At 46.9% G+C, this 17,882-nt stretch overlaps 1 protein-coding gene across 5 annotated transcripts in view; it reads right to left on the reverse strand.

Annotated features, from left to right (window-relative positions):
- Window positions 1–17,882, reverse strand: part of LOC137325098 (mucolipin-2-like) — a 102,628-nt gene that overhangs the window by 52,059 nt on the left and 32,687 nt on the right. For all 5 annotated transcript variants that reach the window (XR_010963814.1, XM_067989818.1, XM_067989817.1 and 2 more), the window contains 2 exons: window positions 14,068–14,241; window positions 1,007–1,160 (listed from right to left, as the gene is read on the reverse strand). Coding sequence is in view for 4 of the 5 variants with exons in the window: in XM_067989818.1 (XP_067845919.1) it covers window positions 1,007–1,160; window positions 14,068–14,241 (328 nt within the window). In the remaining variant the exon portion in view is untranslated. The remainder of the gene's footprint in view (window positions 1–1,006; window positions 1,161–14,067; window positions 14,242–17,882) is intronic.

The following is a 17,882-nucleotide window of genomic DNA, read 5'->3' on the forward strand; positions in this document are numbered from 1 at the left end:
GGCCAAATTTGCTGACGATACAAAGATAGGTGGAAAAGCAAGTTGCGATGAGGACACAAAGTGTCTGCAAAGGGATGTTGACAGGTAAGCAAATGGGCAAAAATTTGGCAGATGGAATATAATGTGGGAAAATGTGAAGTCATCCACTTTGGGAGGAAAAATAAAAAAATCAAAATATTATTTGAATGGAGAAATACTACAAAAAGCTGCAGTACAGAGGGATCTGGGTGTCCTCGTACATGAAACACAAAAAGTCAACATACAGGTGCAGCAGGTAATCCGGAAGGCAAATGGAATATTGGCCTTTATTTCTAGGGGGATGGAGTATAAAAGCAGTGAAGTCATGCTACAACTGTACAGGGTGCTGGTGAGACCACACCTGGAGTACTGCGTACAGCTCTGGTGCCCTTATTTATGGAAGGACATACTTGCATTGGAGGCAGTTCAGAGAAGGTTCACGAGGTTGATTCCGGGTATGGAAGGGTTGTCTTATGAGGAAAGATTGAACAGGTTAGGTCTATACTCATTGGAGTTCAGAAGAATGAGAGGAGATCTTCTTGAAACATACAAGATTCTGAGGGGACTCGATAGGGTAGATGCTGAGAGGATGTTACCCCTCATGGGGGAATCTAAAACTAGGGGGCATAGTCTCAGAATAAGGGGTGACCGGTTTAGACTGAAATGAAGTGGAATTTCTTCTCCCAGAGGATCGTGAATCTTTGGAATTCTTTACCCCAAAAAGCTGTGGAGGCTGAGTCATTGAATACATTCAAGGCTGAGTTAGACAAATTTTGATCAGCAAGGGAGTCAAAGGATATGGGGAAAGGGCGGGAAAGTGGAGTTGAGGTAAAAATCAGATCAGCCATGATCTCATTAAATGGCGGAGCAGGCTCAAGGGGCCGAATGGCCTACTCCTGCTCCTATCTCTTAAGGTCTTATGGTCAATGATAATAAATCTACACGTGAATTAATTCTCTGCAGAACAATCCAATATTTTATCTCTTACCTGTTTCAACTCTTGGGTCAACTGTCTGTTTGCCACTTGAGGGTACAGGTATATCTTTACTATACAGCTGCTTACAGATTTTCAACGCTGTCGTATTATTCGCACCTGGGTCATAACCGTAATTCCCAACTGCTGTACTCTGTAACTGCAGATACTTGGAGGAAAAGTGTATGCATTGAAATATTTATAGTACATGACAAAATATTAAATACCAGAATACAACTTTCTCCATCCTCTCCTAAAAGTACCTTCTCCTGGTGACAACTTTCTGGGGTACCTCACACAAAATGACCTTTTATACATGCGCCCAGAGAGTGAATGTCAGCAGGCTATTCGACACAGAGGGCATCGCAGCTGAGGCCAAACATGTTCGAACCTGTCGAACATACGCTTGCTCTTTCAAGCAGGGGTCACTAGGAGCAGGCACTCTTGACACCAAGGCTAACTGTCGTGCTCTGGCCGAAATCAGCCAACTCTACAGAGAACAGGGATGGAAGCTGGGCCCTCCTGGTTTCCATGACCTGGTGCTATATTGGGCCTTTACACACTTGGCCATCAGAGGGGGAGCCAGATGTTGTTGACTACAAATCACATTTCTCCCTCAGTCACTGCCACCCCCCCCACCTCCTTGTCGGTACCTTCCCATGTCACGCACCTTGCCCAGGCTGAGGAAAGTTGGCAAAGTATCGGGGTGCCACACTTATGCCAACGCTGCTCTGTGAGGTGACTTGTCCCCCAGTTTATAGTTATTCTCTGCTTATGTGAAAACATCTGGCTTCCACTCTGCACCCCGCCCCCCCCCCACATGAGGAAAACCCAGCACAGCTCAGGAATCATCGGTGTGTATTTTAGGATGTGGGTGACGTTGGCAAGGCTGCATTTATTGCCAATGTCTTACTTTCTAGGCCACTTCAGAGGGCGTCAAGTGTCGCCACGTTGTGTGGACTCGAGCCACTTGTATCGGGAGATGGCAGGTTCCCTTTCCTGAAGGACATTAGTTAAGCAGTTGGGTTTTTATATTAAAAAAACACAATCCGGAAGCTTTCATAACCATTTTTCTGGTGCTAGCAGATCTATTAAATTCAGTTTCGCAACTTACCATGGTGGGATTTGAATTTATATCCTCAAGTTACTGATCTAACACCATAAGCACCACCGTACCGTACCCACGGACACAGTGGTCATGGGGCTGGGCTAGAAGCTCAGATGAGGACCCACATCCAACTACACCTCGACTACTCTAGAACCTTCGTTATAATATGAACCCAAAGCGCAAAGAGACACTCGAGCTTTCCTTCTGTGTGGTGATAATAAAAGCCCAATCCATATATTTCTTTAACAGCAGACCAACAGAAATGGATCTCTTTAAGACCCCAGTATGATAGAGCTGCGGGAAACTAATTGAAATTAATGGATTCATTCAATACTTTTTCATGGCTATTTTGAAAATGATGCACCTTCAAAAAAAAATCACACTGCAAGACTGTCGGGGAATTTCTAATGAAATCTCTGTAGTTGCACTCTGCTTAAATTCTGATAGATGGTCATATCAGTCTGACTTACAAACTTAGAGCCTTTCAATTTTGTTTTAGAAGTACCACATTATACTCGGGTTAAAGCCCAGAGGTTTAGGTCCACTTATGGATTGAAAATGTGGGGGGAACATCTTACATGGAATTTAACATGGTGGACGATGTTGTTGTTCATTCTGGGGAGAGGACTCACCTGATTCTGGCTTCCATCTCTGTAACACTGCCTTTAAGATGCTCCTTAAAACCTACCTCTACCCTGTCAAGCCCCCTCATAATCTTATATGTTTCAATGAGATCACCTCTCATTCTTCTAAACTCCAGAGAGTATAGGCCCATTCTACTCAATTCCTCCTCATAGGACAACCCTCTCATCCCAGGAATTAATCTAGTGAACCTTCGTTGCACCGCCTCTAAGGCAAGTATATCCTTCCTTAGATAAGGAGACCAAAACTGTACACAGTATTCCAGGTGAGGTCTCACTAAATCCCTGTACAATTGTAGCAAGACTTCCTTACTCTCTGTACTCCAACCCCCTTGCAATAAAGGCCAACATGCCATTTGCTTTCCTAATTGCTTGCTGTACCTGCATACTAACTTTTTGTGTTTCTTGTACGAGGACACCCAAGTCTCTCTGAACACCAACATTTAATAGTTTCTCATCATTTAAAAAATATTCTGTTTTTCTATTCTTCCTACCAAAGTGAATAACCTCACATTTCCCCACATTATACTCCATCTGCCACCTTCTTGCCCTCTCACTTAACCTGTCTATGTCCCTTTGCAGACTCTTTGTGTCCTCCTCAACAGCTTGCTTTCCTACCCAGCTTTATATTGTCAGCAAACTTGGATACATTACACTCGGTCCCTTCATCTAAGTCATTAATACAGATTGTAAATAGCTGGGGCCCAAGCACTGATCCTTGCGGCACCCCACTAGTTACAGCCTGCCAGCCTGAGAATGACCCGTTTCTCCCTACTCTCTGTCCGTTAACCAATCCTCTATCCATGCTAATATATTACCCCCAACCCAATGAGCCCTTACCTTTTATGTGGCACCTTATCGAATGCCTTTTGAAAATCCATATATACTACATCCACTGGTTCCCCTTTATCTACCATGTTAGTTACATCCTCAAAAAACTTTAATAAACGTCAAACACAATTTCCCTTTCATTAAACCATGTTGACTCTGCCTAATCATATTATGATTTTCTAAGTGCCCTGTCACCACTTCCTTAATAATGGATTCCAGCATTTTCCCAACGACCGATGTCCAGCTAACTGGCCTGTAGTTCCTTGTTTTCTCTCTCCCTCCCTTCTTGAATAGTAGGGTAACATTTGCTACCTTCCAGTCCACTGGAACCATCCTGGAATCTAGGGAATTTTGGAAGATCATAACCACTATCTCTGAAGCCACCTCTTTTAGAAACCTAGGATGTAGGCCATCAGGAGCAGGGGATTTGTCAGCTTTTAGTCCCATTAGTTTGCCCAGTACTTTTTCACTAGTGATATTAAGTTCCTCAATCTCATTTGCCCCTTGGTTCCCCACTATTTTTGAATGCTTTTTGTGCCTTCTAGTGAGAAAACAGATACAAAATATTTGTTTACTGCATCTGCCATTTCCTGATTCCCCATTATAATTTCTCCTGCCTCAGCCTCTAAGGGATCAATGTTTACTTTTGCTACTCTCTTCCTTTTTACATACTTGTAGAAGCTCTTACAATCTGTTTTTATATTTCTTGCTAGTTTACTTTCATATTCTATTTTCTCCCTTTTTATCAATTTTTTGGTCGTCCAGGCTTATTACTCTTCTTGGAAACATTATAAGCCTCTTCTTTCAATCTAATACTCTCCTTAACTTCTTTAGTTAGCCACAGGTGGATCACTTTTCCTGGGTTTTTTAAAATTTCTCAGTGGAATGTATATTTGTTGAGAATATTGAAATATTTCTTTAAATACTACAAAATGCTGCGGTACAGAGTGAACTGGGTGTCCTTGTACATGAAACACAAAAAGTCAACATACAGGTGCAGCAGGTAATCCGGAAGGCAAATGGAATATTAGCCTTTATTTCTAGGGGGATGGAGTATAAAAGCAGGGAAGTCATGCTACAACTGTACAGGGTGCTGGTGAGACCACACCTGGAGTACTGCGTACAGTTTTGGTGCCCTTTTTTTTTATTCGTTCATGGGATGTGGGCGTCGCTGGCAAGGCCGGCATTTATTGCCCATCCCTAATTGCCCTTGAGAAGGTGATGGTGAGCCGCCTTCTTGAACCGCTGCAGTCCATGTGGTGAAGGTTCTCCCACAGTACCGTTAGGAAGGGAGTTCCAGGATTTTGACCCAGCGATGATGAAGGAACGGCGATATATTTCCAAGTCGGGATGGTGTGTGACTTGGAGGGGAACGTGCAGGTGGTGTTGTTCCCATGTACCTGCTTCTCTTGTCCTTCTAGGTGGTAGAGGTCGTGGGTTTGAGAGGTGCTGTCGAAGAAGCCTTGGCGAGTTGCTGCAGTGCATCCTATGGATGGTACACACTGCAGCCACGGTGCGCCGGTGGTGGAGGGAGTGAATGTTTAGGGTAGTGGATGGGGTGCCAATCAAGCGGGCTGCTTTGTCCTGGCTGGTGTCGAGCTTCTTGAGTGTTGTTGGAGCTGCACTCATTCAGGCAAGTGGAGAGTATTCCATCACACTCCTGACTTGTGCCTTGTAGATGGTGGAAAGGCTTTGGGGAGTCAGGAGGTGAGTCACTCGCCGCAGAATACCCAGCCTCTGAGCTGCTCTTGTAGCCACAGTATTTATATGGCTGGTCCAGTTAAGTTTCTGGTCAATGGTGACCCCCAGGATGTTGATGGTGGGGGATTCGGCGATGGTAATGCCGTTGAATGTCATGGGGAGGTGGTTAGACTCTCTCTTGTTGGAGATGGTCATTGCCTGGCACTTTTCTAGCGCGAATGTTACTTGCCACTTATGAGCCCAAGCCTGGATGTTGTCCAGGTCTTGCTGCATGCGGGCTCGGACTGCTTCATTATTTGAGGGGTTGTGAATGGAACTGAACACTGTGCAATCATCAGCGATCAGGAAGGACATACTTGCATTGGAGGCAGTTCAGAGAAGGTTCACTAGTTTGATTCCGGATATGGAAGGGTTGTCTTATGAGGAAAGATTGAACAGGTTGGGTCTATACTCATTGGAGTTTAGAAGAATGAGAGGAGATCTTATTGAAACATACAAGATTCTGAGGGGACTCGATAGGGTAGATGCTGAGAGGATGTTACCCCTCATGGGGGAATCTAAAACTAGGGGGCATAGTCTCAGAATTAGGGGTCGCCCATTTAAGACGGAAATGAGGAGGAATTTCTTCTCCCAGAGGGTCGTGAATCTTTAGAATTCTTTACCCCAAAAAGCTGTGGAGGCTGAGTCACTGAATACATTCAAGGCTGAGTCAGACAAATTTTTGATTAGCAAGGGAGTCAAAGGATATGGGGAAAGGGCGGGAAAGTGGAGTTGAGGTAAAAATCAGATCAGGCATGATCTCATTAAATGGCAGAGCAGGCTCGAGGAGGCCAAATGGCCCACTGCTGCTCCTATCTCTTATGGTCTTATAAATTTTTGCCATTGCTTCTCAACTGTCAAACCCTTTAATTTAATTTCCCAATCTACCTTTGACAACACACCCCTCAAGCCTATGTAATTGCCTTTATTTAGGTTTAAGACTGTAGTTTCTGACTTAAGTACGTTACTTTAAAACTCAATGTGAAATTCTGTCATATTATGATCACTCTTCCCTAGAGGTTCTTTTACTGTGAGATTACTAAATCAACCCTATCTCATTACATAATACAAGATCTAAAATAGTCTGTTCCCTGGTTGGTTCCATGACATATTGCTGTAGGAAATGGTCTTGAATACATTCCAAGAACTCATCTTCCAAACTACCTTTGCCAATTTGATTTGTCTAGTCTATATACAGATTAAAGTCCCCCATGATGATTGCACTTCCTTCGTTACAAGCTCCTATTATTTTGTGATTACTACTCTGTTCAACAGTATTGCTACTATTAGGGGGCCTATAAACTAGTCCCACCAGCGTTTTCTGCCCCTTGTTATTTCTAATTTCCACCCATATTGATTCTACCTCCTGATCTTCTGAGCCAAGATCCTTTCTCACCACTGTCCTTATGTCATCCTTTATTATTGGGGCTACACCCCCTCCTTTTCCATTCTGCCTGACTTTTCTAAATGTCATGTACCCTGGAATATTTAGTTCCCAATCATGGTCACCTTGCAATCATGTCTCTGTAATGGCTATTCGGTCAAAACCATTCATCTCTATTTGTGCAATTAATTCATCTATCTTGTTATGAATGCTCTGTGCATTCAGATAAAGAGCCTAACATTTAGACTTGTTACCATTTTTTCCTGCTTTGACCTTACTTGTTGTTGCACTATTATTGGTAAACTCTCTGTCCCTTCCTGCCACACTCAGCTTATCTTTACCCAAATCACTACACTGTTCTATTGTCTTAACTTTTCCCATTAGATTTCTAAATTTCCCCTCACCTGATTTCCTTCCCCGCCCCCAACTTTTAGTTTAAAGCCCTAGTTTTTCGATTTGCCAGGACGCTGATCCCAGCCCGGTTTAAGCGGAGCCCGTCCCATCGGAACAGTTCCCTCTTTCCCCAGCACTGGTGCCAGTGCCGATGCCAGTGCCCCATGAATCAAAACCCCTCCTTCCCACACCACTGTTTAAACCATGTATTTAACTCTCTGATCTGTTTGTCTCTATGCCAATTTGCACGTGACTCAGGTAGTAATCCAGAGATTATTACCTTTGAGGTTCTGCTTATTAATTTACAGTGGATGTCCAAAGGGATTGAGGGGTCCAGGTACATAGATCATTGAAGTGTCATGAACAGGTGCAGAAAATAATCAATAAGGCTAATGGAATGCTGGCCTTTATATCTAGAGGACTGGAGTACAAGGGGGCAGAAGTTATGCTGCAGCTATACAAAACCCTGGTAAGACCGCACCTGGAGTACTGTGAGCAGTTCTGGGCACCGCACCTTCGGAAGGACATGTTGGCCTTGGAGGGAGATTACACAAATTGGGGTTGTATTCTCTAGAGTTTCGAAGGTTAAGGGGTGATCTGATCGAAGTTTATAAGATATTAAGGGGAACAGATAGGGTGGATAGGGAGAAACTATTTCCACTAGTTGGGGATTTTAGGAGTAGGGGGCACAGTCTAAAAATTAGAGCCAGACCTTTCAGGAGTGAGATTAGAAAACATTTCTGCACACAAAGGGTGGTAGAAGTTTGGAACTCTCTTCGGCAAACGGCAATTGATACTAGCTCAATTGCTAAATTTAAATGTGAGATAGATAGCTTTTTGGCAACCAAAGGTATTAAGAGATATGGGCCAAAGGCAGGTATATGGAGTTAGATCACAGATCAGCCATGATCTTATCAAATGGCGGAGCAGGCACGAGGGGCTGAATGGCCTACTCCTGTTCCTATGTTCCTAATTTAGACCCGAGCTCCTCGAACTCCCTCAGCAGAACCTCATTCTTACTTCTACCCTCCCGCATCCCCCCCGCCCCCCCGCCGTGGATATAGGATGTCCCTCCTTCTGTCCACCTCTTGCACCCAAGGGTCTAGTGTATCAGCAGAGAACTTTGGTGCACGCACTCTCACGGGCCAGGTACCAACTCAGATCAGCAGATTGGTGAGGTCTAGCGTGCAGATTGGAGGATGTGGGATTTAGTAGTGTGCAACCTTTATTCAATGTTTTAACATAACTCATCAGTTTGTAAACATAGCGATGGGACCTGCATCTGTGTTTGATCTCTGTTCAGACTCCATGCAGACAGTAGACTGTTATTTTCAGCAAATAACAGGTACCAGCTACCTTTAAGAGAGTTCTGAGAAACATCCTCCCTTTAAGAGATGGCGCTCCCTCTGGTGGTGGAAAGTGGAAATTGCATTCATTCCACGTGCAAGACCTGGAAAGGAACGTCGATTGCAGGTAAGTGCTCCCTGGGGACCAAACTTGCATCCTGCCTGCCCAGGGTCTGTCAGGCAAGGGGTTTTATCACGCTAACATCGCCCAGAATGGACCCTTTCCAATTCTCCCCCCCACACTCTCTCTCTCCCCTCTCAGACTCCCACACTCTCTCTCTCTCCTCTCTCTGACTCCCACACTCTCTCACTCTCCTCTCTCAGACTCCCACACTCTCTCACTCTCTCTCTCTCCCCTCTCTGACTCCCACACTCTCTCACTCTCCCCTCTCTGACTCCCACACTCTCTCACTCTCTCTCCCTCCCCTCTCAAACTCCCACACTCTCTCTCTCCCCTCTCTGACTCCCACAGTCTCACCCCTCTCTGATTCCCACACTCTCTCTCCCTCCCCCCTCAGACTCCCACACACTCTCTCTCTCTCTCCCCTCTCTGACTCCCACACTCTCTCTCTCTCCTCTCTGACTCCCACACTCTCTCTCTCTCCTCTCTGACTCCCACACTCTCTCTCTCTCCCCTCTCTGACTCCCACACTCTCTCTCTCTCTCCCCTCTCAGACTCCCACACTCTCTCTCTCTCTCCCCTCTCTGACTCCCACACTCTCTCTCTCTCCCCTCTCTGACTCCCACAGTCTCACCCCTCTCTGATTCCCACACTCTCTCTCCCTCCCCCCTCAGACTCCCACACACTCTCTCTCTCTCTCCCCTCTCTGACTCCCACACTCTCTCTCTCTCCTCTCTGACTCCCACACTCTCTCTCTCTCCTCTCTGACTCCCACACTCTCTCTCTCTCCCCTCTCTGACTCCCACACTCTCTCTCTCACTCTCCCCTCTCAGACTCCCACACTCTCTCTCTCTCCCCTCTCTGACTCCCACACACTCTCTCTCCCCTCTCTGACTCCCACAGTCTCACCCCTCTCTGACTCCCGCACTCTCTCTCTCCCTCCCCTCTCAGACTCCCACACTCTCTCTCTCTCCCCTCTCTGACTCCCACACTCTCTCACTCTCCCCTCTCAGACTCCCACACTCTCTCTCCCCTCTCTGACTCCCACACTCTCTCTCCCCTCTCTGACTCCCACAGTCTCACCCCTCTCTGACTCCTGCACTCTCTCTCTCTCTCCCGCACTCTCTCTCTCTCTCCCGCACTCTCTCTCTCTCTCCCGCACTCTCTCTCTCTCTCCCGCACTCTCTCTCTCTCTCCCGCACTCTCTCTCTCTCTCCCGCACTCTCTCTCTCTCTCCCGCACTTTCTCTCTCTCTCCCGCACTTTCTCTCTCTCTCTCCCGCACTCTCTCTCTCTCTCTCTCCCGCACTCTCTCTCTCTCTCCCGCACTCTCTCTCTCTCTCCCGCACTCTCTCTCTCTCTCCCGCACTTTCTCTCTCTCTCTCCCGCACTCTCTCTCTCTCTCTCTCCCGCACTCTCTCTCTCTCTCTCTCCCGCACTCTCTCTCTCTCTCCCGCACTCTCTCTCTCTCTCCCGCACTTTCTCTCTCTCTCTCCCGCACTCTCTCTCTCTCTCTCTCCCGCACTCTCTCTCTCTCTCCCGCACTCTCTCTCTCTCTCTCCCGCACTCTCTCTCTCTCTCTCCCGCACTCTCTCTCTCTCTCTCCCGCACTCTCTCTCTCTCTCTCCCGCACTCTCTCTCTCTCTCTCTCTCCCGCACTCTCTCTCTCTCTCTCTCCCGCACTCTCTCTCTCTATCTCCTCTGACTCCCACACTCTCTCCCTCCCCTCTCAGACTCCCACACTCTCTCCCTCCCCTCTCAGACTCCCACACTCTCTCCCTCCCCTCTCAGACTCCCACACTCTCTCCCTCCCCTCTCAGACTCCCACACTCTCTCTCTCCCCTCTCTGACTCCCACAGTCTTACCCCTCTCTGACTCCCGCACTCTCTCTCTCCCCTCTGACTCCCGCACTCTCTCTCTCCCCTGCGCACTCTCTCTCTCTCCCGCACTCTCTCTCTCTCCCGCACTCTCTCTCTCTCCCGCACTCTCTCTCTCTCCCGCACTCTCTCTCTCTCCCGCACTCTCTCTCTCTCTCTCCCGCACTCTCTCTCTCTCTCTCTCCCGCACTCTCTCTCTCTCTCTCCCGCACTCACTCTCTCTCTCTCCCGCACTCACTCTCTCTCTCTCCCGCACTCACTCTCTCTCTCTCCCGCACTCACTCTCTCTCTCTCTCCTGCACTCACTCTCCCGCACTCACTCTCTCTCTCGCACTCTCTCTCTCTCCCCCGCACTCTCTCTCTCTCTCTCCCGCACTCTCTCTCTCTCTCTCCCGCACTCTCTCTCTCTCTCTCTCTATCTCCTCTGACTCCCACACTCTCTCTCCCCTCTCAGACTCCCACACTCTCTCCCTCCCCTCTCAGACTCCCACACTCTCTCTCTCCCCTCTCTGACTCCCACAGTCTCACCCCTCTCTGACTCCCGCACTCTCTCTCTCCCCTCTGACTCCCGCACTCTCTCACTCTCTCTCCCGCACTCTCTCTCCCGCACTCTCTCTCTCTCTCCCGCACTCTCTCTCTCTCTCCCGCACTCTCTCTCTCTCTCCCGCACTCTCTCTCTCTCTCCCGCACTCTCTCTCTCTCCCGCACTCTCTCTCTCTCCCGCACTCTCTCTCTCTCCCGCACTCTCTCTCTCTCCCGCACTCTCTCTCTCTCCCGCACTCTCTCTCTCTCCCGCACTCTCTCTCTCTCCCGCACACTCTCTCTCTCCCGCACTCTCTCTCTCCCGCACTCTCTCTCTCTCTATCTCCTCTGACTCCCACACTCTCTCTCCCCTCTCTGACTCCCACACTCTCTCTCTCTCCCCTCTCTGACTCCTACACTCTCTCTCTCCCGTCTCTCTCTCTCTCTCTCTCTCCCCTCTCTGAGTTTACCGTTCCCTTCTCTCAGGCCCCTGGTCTCCTGCACCAGACGCTGAGGCTGCTCATCTCCCACTTAGGGTGTTGCCAACTCTCCAGGATTGTCCTGGACTCTCCATGAATTAAAGATTAATCTCCTGGACACTGCTGCGAGGAACACCCAGGAGAAAAACCATCGGGGCATTAAAAAAAAGTGGTTTATTTTTACTTTTTCTTTGAACACTTTTGTTTATTAGTAATAAAAATATTGGGGATGGGGAAAAAAGCTGATTGACCAGGTGGGGAGGAGGTGGTTGGAGGCGGGAGGTCATGTGATGAAACCTCCAGGAATATGTCCAACCAGAGTTGGCGACCCGACTCACTCCCTATCTGTGGGAAGTGATGACAGGATGTGGAATAGCCAGTGCACATTTAAATCTGAATTTCTCACACTCTGTGGCGCCTTTTATGCGAGAATATAGAAAGCATTAGTGATTGTTGTAATAAATTCATACTAGATTCAGGAGTAATTGCGCTGGGTGATTTGCAATTGGGAAAGTATATTTATCATTGCGGGATACTGGGATCAGGCTGTGGCTATTTACAAAATGATTTCCATACACTGTGGGCTGCCACCTTTGTACTTATTATTTGTTAGCAATATTATCACCATCATTACTCCATTTAAAGAAAAATGATAGTGTAGTGGTTATGTTACTAGACTGTTAATCCAGTGGCCTAGGCTAATAACCCAGGCAGAACATGAGTTCAAATCCCACCATTGAGAATTTGAATTCAATCTTAATTTGCAGGGTTATGGGATAAAAGCTGCAGAGTGGGACTAATTGGATCGCTTTTTCAAAAAAGCCAGCATAGGCACGATGGGCTGAATGGCCTCCCTTTTGTGCTGTGTGATTCTATTTCATGATTCTACAAATTTATCTTCCCATCAATTTTTCATCCCAGGGATCCATTCCCAGTCTGCACTGAGTTAGACGAGCTCAGCCAGCAAAATAGTTAAACAACGTCCCTGAGCCAGAAGGAGGGGGATTGTTTCAATCAGATTTCAAGTCCTGATTATTATCCAGTTTATCTAGATTATGCACTCCGGGACTTGAACACATAATCTAGGCTGAGATTTCAGTGCAGTACTGAGGGAGTGCTGCATTGTCAGAGGTGCCGTCTTTCAGATGTGATGTTAAATCAAGGTTGGCTGTCGGTCTGTTCAAGTGAACGTGACAGAACCATGGCATTAACTGAAGAGGAACAGGGGAGTTCTCCCAATGTCCTGCCCTTCAGATTCATCTCATTGCTGTTTGTGGGACACATGCACAAACTGGCTGCCGTGCTCACCTACAAAGCAACAGAGACTACAAAAGTACTTCATTGGCTGCGAAGCGCTTTGGGCCGTCCTGAGGACATGAAAGGCGCTATATAAATGCAAGTTCTTTCTTTCTTTCAGTGGCTCCTGCTGGGAAGTGTGAACGACGGCTTGGAGGAGTTACTGTGCCTTGCAGTAAGAAATTACAGGGATAGAATTTACAGCACAGAAACAGGCCATTCGGCCCAACTGGTCCATGCTGGTGTTTATGCTCCACACGAGCCTCCTCCCTCCCTACTTCATCTCACCCTCTCAGCATACCCTTCTATTCCTTTCTCCCTCATGAGCTTATATAGCTTCCCCTAAAATGCATCCACGCTATTCACCTCAACTACTCCTTGTAATAGGGAGGGATGGATTCAGGTATCCAGTAACTCGATCTCTGTAGATGTTAAATTCAGATGCCTCAGTAACTTCTCCCAGCAGGTTTTCTTCAATGTCGTTGGCGATCACTGGTGGCATTGACTGCTCGGCACCCGCACACCTGACTCGAAACCACTCAGTAAAGTGAAGCAACTTGAAAGTGATGTTTCGTTTTCTCTTTCCGCCTTCTTGTCATCTGCTCAGTTTACTGTTAACTAGGTGTCAGCCCTAGCTCAGTGGGTAGCACTCTCGCCTCAGAGTCACGAAGGTCGTGGTGTTCGAGTCCCACTCCAGGGATTTGAGCATAAAATCCAGGCTGACGCTCCCAGGGCAGTACTGAGGGAGTGCTGCACCGTTGGAGGTGCCGTCTTTCGGATGAGATGTTAACCCAAGGCCCCATCTGCCCTCTCAGGTGGACATAAAAGATCCCATGGCATTATTTCGAAGAAGAGCAAGGGTGTCCTGGCCAATATTTATCCCTCAACCAACATCACTAAAACAGATTATCTGGTCATTATCTCGTTTGTGGGACCTTGCTGTGCGCAAATTGGCTGCTGCGTTTCCTACATTACAACAGTGACTACACTTCATTGGCTGTAAAGCACTTTGGGACGTCCTGAGATTGTTGAAGGTGCAAGTTCCTTGTTTTCTATTAGCCCCTATATGGCCTTACTTTGTCAGTGTACGGCCCAAGCTTTTTGTCTGTAATCTAACCTTGTTTCGATTGCCATATTACATATTGTATAAGAAGCCCTGATAGCTTAATGCTGGTATTATCCACCTCTAGATCCGTACTCATCAATGAAAAATGTTAAACAAATGCAAAAAATGATTGAAATGCATCATATTTTAAATATCATTCCATTCTTCCCTTAGGAAAATTTTACTTATATAAAACAAATCAAAGAGATGCTTCGTACTGCACTGGTTGAATACCTGGTTAATGGCATAAGACATGCTGTCGTGGACTTCTTGCTGAGTATATACAACAACGGTGTCATCATTCTTATCTGGGTCTTGGTATCCTTTGAGGAAGAGATGTTTAAAGGTTATGGAGTTTTCTTCTTTGAATGATGCCACGAGTTCGTTGCTCAGACCAAAGAGAATCAGCTGAAAGAGACATAATAATCGTTGTTCAGTCTAAGTGCTGAGATACTCATGGATCTATTCAAGTTTTTCATGAATTAAAACTCGCCAGACATTTCCCTTCCTTCCCCCACTCCTCGGGTAAGGTTCCATGACAGTGGTAGCTCCCGAGAACCATGCCCAAGTTATTGCTCACGTGACTGGGGAACAATAGATTTCTGTACTTATCCTTTGTGAGATGAAAATCTGGTTAGGGACCAAGGGTGAGGGAGGGTAAAGTATCCCAGACTGGTCCAATCCTGGGATACACCCACGCACGCACATTTCCAGCAGGGATACTTGGATTATGATCTCAATGAAGCGGTTTCCTTCTCTTTCTGCTCCGCTGTTCCTAGCCGAGTGACACTCAGGAGCAACCACAGTGTCTTTTCTTCAAGCCACCACATCTTTGGGGAGATCTAGTTGCTCACTTGGAACACAGGAACCAGGAGTAGGCCATTCAGCCCCTCGAGCCTGTTCCGCCATTCAATCAGATCATGGCAGCTCTGCGCCTCAACTCCATTTGCCCTCCTATGCACCACCCCTTGATACCATTACCCTAATAAAAATCTATCGATCGCAGTCTTGAACAATTAAATTGACCTAGAATCCACAGCCTTTCAGGGGTACGTACGAGTTCTTCCTGACTTCACTCCTAAATGTAAGGAGTCTTGCAACACCAGGTTATAGTCCAACAGCTTTATTTGAAATCACAAGCTTTCGGAGCTTTCCTCCTTCGTCAGGTGAGTGTAGGATTCCAGAAAGACACAACATATATAGTCAGAGAACAATGCCTGGTGATTACAGATAATCTTTCCAACTGCCCGTTATCACACCTCGGCAGAGATATAATCAAAGCAATCAAAGGAGTGGATGGTGTACAGACAGAGAAACATTACATCCCAGACTACTGAATACACAAGTGGTATACTGAATACACAAGTGGTATACTGAATACACAAGTGGTATACTGAATACACAAGCGAACACAAAGACAGAGAGAGAGAGAGAGAGACACACGAAAGGAAGAGAAAGAGAGAGAATGACCAGTTGTATTAAAAATAGATAACTTTTTTTTCACTGGTGGGGTTACATGTAGTGTGACATGAACCCAAGATCCCGGTTGAGGCCGTCCTCACGGGTGCGGAACTTGGCTATCAATTTCTGCTCGACGATTTTGCGTTGTCGTGTGTCTCGAAGGCCGCCTTGGAGAACGCTTACCCCGAAGATCGGAGGCTGAATGTCCTTGACTGCTGAAGTGTTCCCCGACTGGGAGGGAACCCTCCTGTCTGGCGATTTCTCTTTCGCTTGTGATTTTAAAATAAAGCTGTTGGACTATAACCTGGTGTTGTAAGACTCCTTACATTTGTCCACCCCAGTCCATCACCGGCATCTCCACATCATCACTCCTAAATGGCATAGCTGTAATTTTAAGGTTATGCCCTCTTGTTCTGGAAATAATTTCTCGGTATCTATCCTATCGAAACCCTTAAATCATTTCGAAGACTTCGATTAGATCACCCCTCAACCTTCTAAACTCAATGGAATACAAGCCAAGTTATGCAGCCTGTCCGCATAATTTAACCCTTTAAATCTTGGTACCGTTCTGGCGAATCTGAGCTGTATCCCCTTTCCAAGGCCAAATGTTTCTTTCCTGAGGTTCGGTGCCCAAAACCGAACACGATGGGGAGTGAGGGTCGGGCAGAGATACTGAACAAGGATTGGCCTCAGTTTTCATAGGGGGTGGATATTGGGATTGTAGGACCACCAGAAGTAGATATAAAACAGTGAGTGGAGGTGGCTATTCAACGAGAGATGGTGCTGAAGGGGTTACTCAAACTTACGATAGGACAATACTGAAGGAAGTTAGGGAAGAAACAGCGGCTCACCACCACCTTCTCAAGGGCAATTAGGGATGGGCAATAAATGCCGGCCTCGCCAGTGACGCCCACATCCCATGAACGAATAAAAGAAAAGCTCTGATCAAAACTTTCCAAAGTTCTGGGGAAAGAGAAATTGTGCTGGAGGATTGGACCTGTCAAATGTGACTCCCTTCTTCAAAAAAAAAACAGATGAAGGGATCACCCAACAAATTATAGACCAGTTAGTCTTACTTACGTGGCTGATGAACTACTAATCCTGGACTTTCTGCAGGATTACAGCCCGTAATTTCCGGGCGGACGAGAAACTGTTCTGTCGGCTCCCTGGTCTCTGCTGCCTCTCCCAGCTTTTTCCACTGGAAGTGACGGGAGATCAAACTTCTTCACCCAGAGAGTGGTGAGAATGTGGAACTCGTTACCACAGGGAGTGGTTGAGGCAAATAGCACAGATGCATTTAAAGGGAAGCTAGATAAACACATGAGGGAGAAAGGACTAGAAGGAAGTGCTGATAGCGTTAGATGAAGTAGGAATGGAGGAGGCTCGTGTGCAGCATAAACACCGGCATGGACCAGTTGGGCTGAATGTTTCTGTGCTGTAATTCTATGTAATTCTATGTGAATTCCACAGGTTCACCACCCTCTGAGTGAAGAAATTTCTCCTCATCTCGGTTCTAAATGGCGTTTCCCGTATCCTGAGACTGTGACCCCTGGTTCTGGACTCCCCAGCCATCGGGAACATCCTCCCTGCATCTAGTCTGTCTAGTCCTGTTAGAATTTTATAGAATTTGCATGTCATGCGACGTACTTTCTGTCACTAACCCATTCATAGAATCATAGAAAATAGGAACAAGAGTAGGTCATTCGGCCCTTTGGGCCTGCTCCGCCATTCAAAATGATCATGGCTGATCGTCTAACTCAGTACCCTGTTCCCGCTTTTTCCCCATAATCCCTTGATCCCTTTAGCATTAAGAAATATATCTATCTCCTTCTTGAATACATCTAATGACTTGGCCTCCACTGCCTTCTGTGGTAGAGAATTCCACAGGTTCACCACCCTCTGAGTGAAGAAATTTCTCCTCATCTCGGTTCTAAATGGCGTTCCCCGTATCCCGAGACCGTGACCCCTGGTCCCGGACTTCCCAAGCCATCGGGAACATCCTCCCTGCATCTAGTCTGTCGAGTCCTGTTAGAATTTTATAGAATTCGCAGCACAGGCCGCCAGGAATGCCGTTGGAGTTGACTGCACTCGGCAGAACTGGAAATGTACCAAAAAAAAGGTCTAAAGATTTGTCTTCTCTTCCTTCCCAGCAGCCAGCGCTGCCGGCCATGTTTTGCCGCACTGATTCCGCCCCCCCCCCCACACAACCGAGGCGGACAGCCCAAGTTCCCGTGCGCACTGGGTTAAGTGCCTGGCACAAAAATTAAAATGAGCTTGACCTGGTATATCCACTGAGGTCAGGGAACTGAAGAGACCAGAGGGTGCAAATGTTCTACTGCCACCAATCTGTCAGGATTCCCGCAGGAGTCCTAAAGTCTATAATACATGATGATTTTTAAAAAAAATATTGTTCGGGTGACACCGGCAAGGCCGCATTTATTGCCTATCAAAGAATGGTACAGCACGGAAGGAGGCCATTCGGCCCATCGTGCCTGTGCCGGCTCTTTGAAAGAGCGATCCAATTAGTCCCACTCCCCCTGCTCTTTCCCCATTGCCCTGCAAATCTTTCCTTTTCAAGTATTTATCCA

The sequence above is a fragment of the Heptranchias perlo genome, chromosome 9 (genome assembly GCF_035084215.1).
Source record: "Heptranchias perlo isolate sHepPer1 chromosome 9, sHepPer1.hap1, whole genome shotgun sequence".
NCBI lineage: Eukaryota > Metazoa > Chordata > Chondrichthyes > Hexanchiformes > Hexanchidae > Heptranchias > Heptranchias perlo.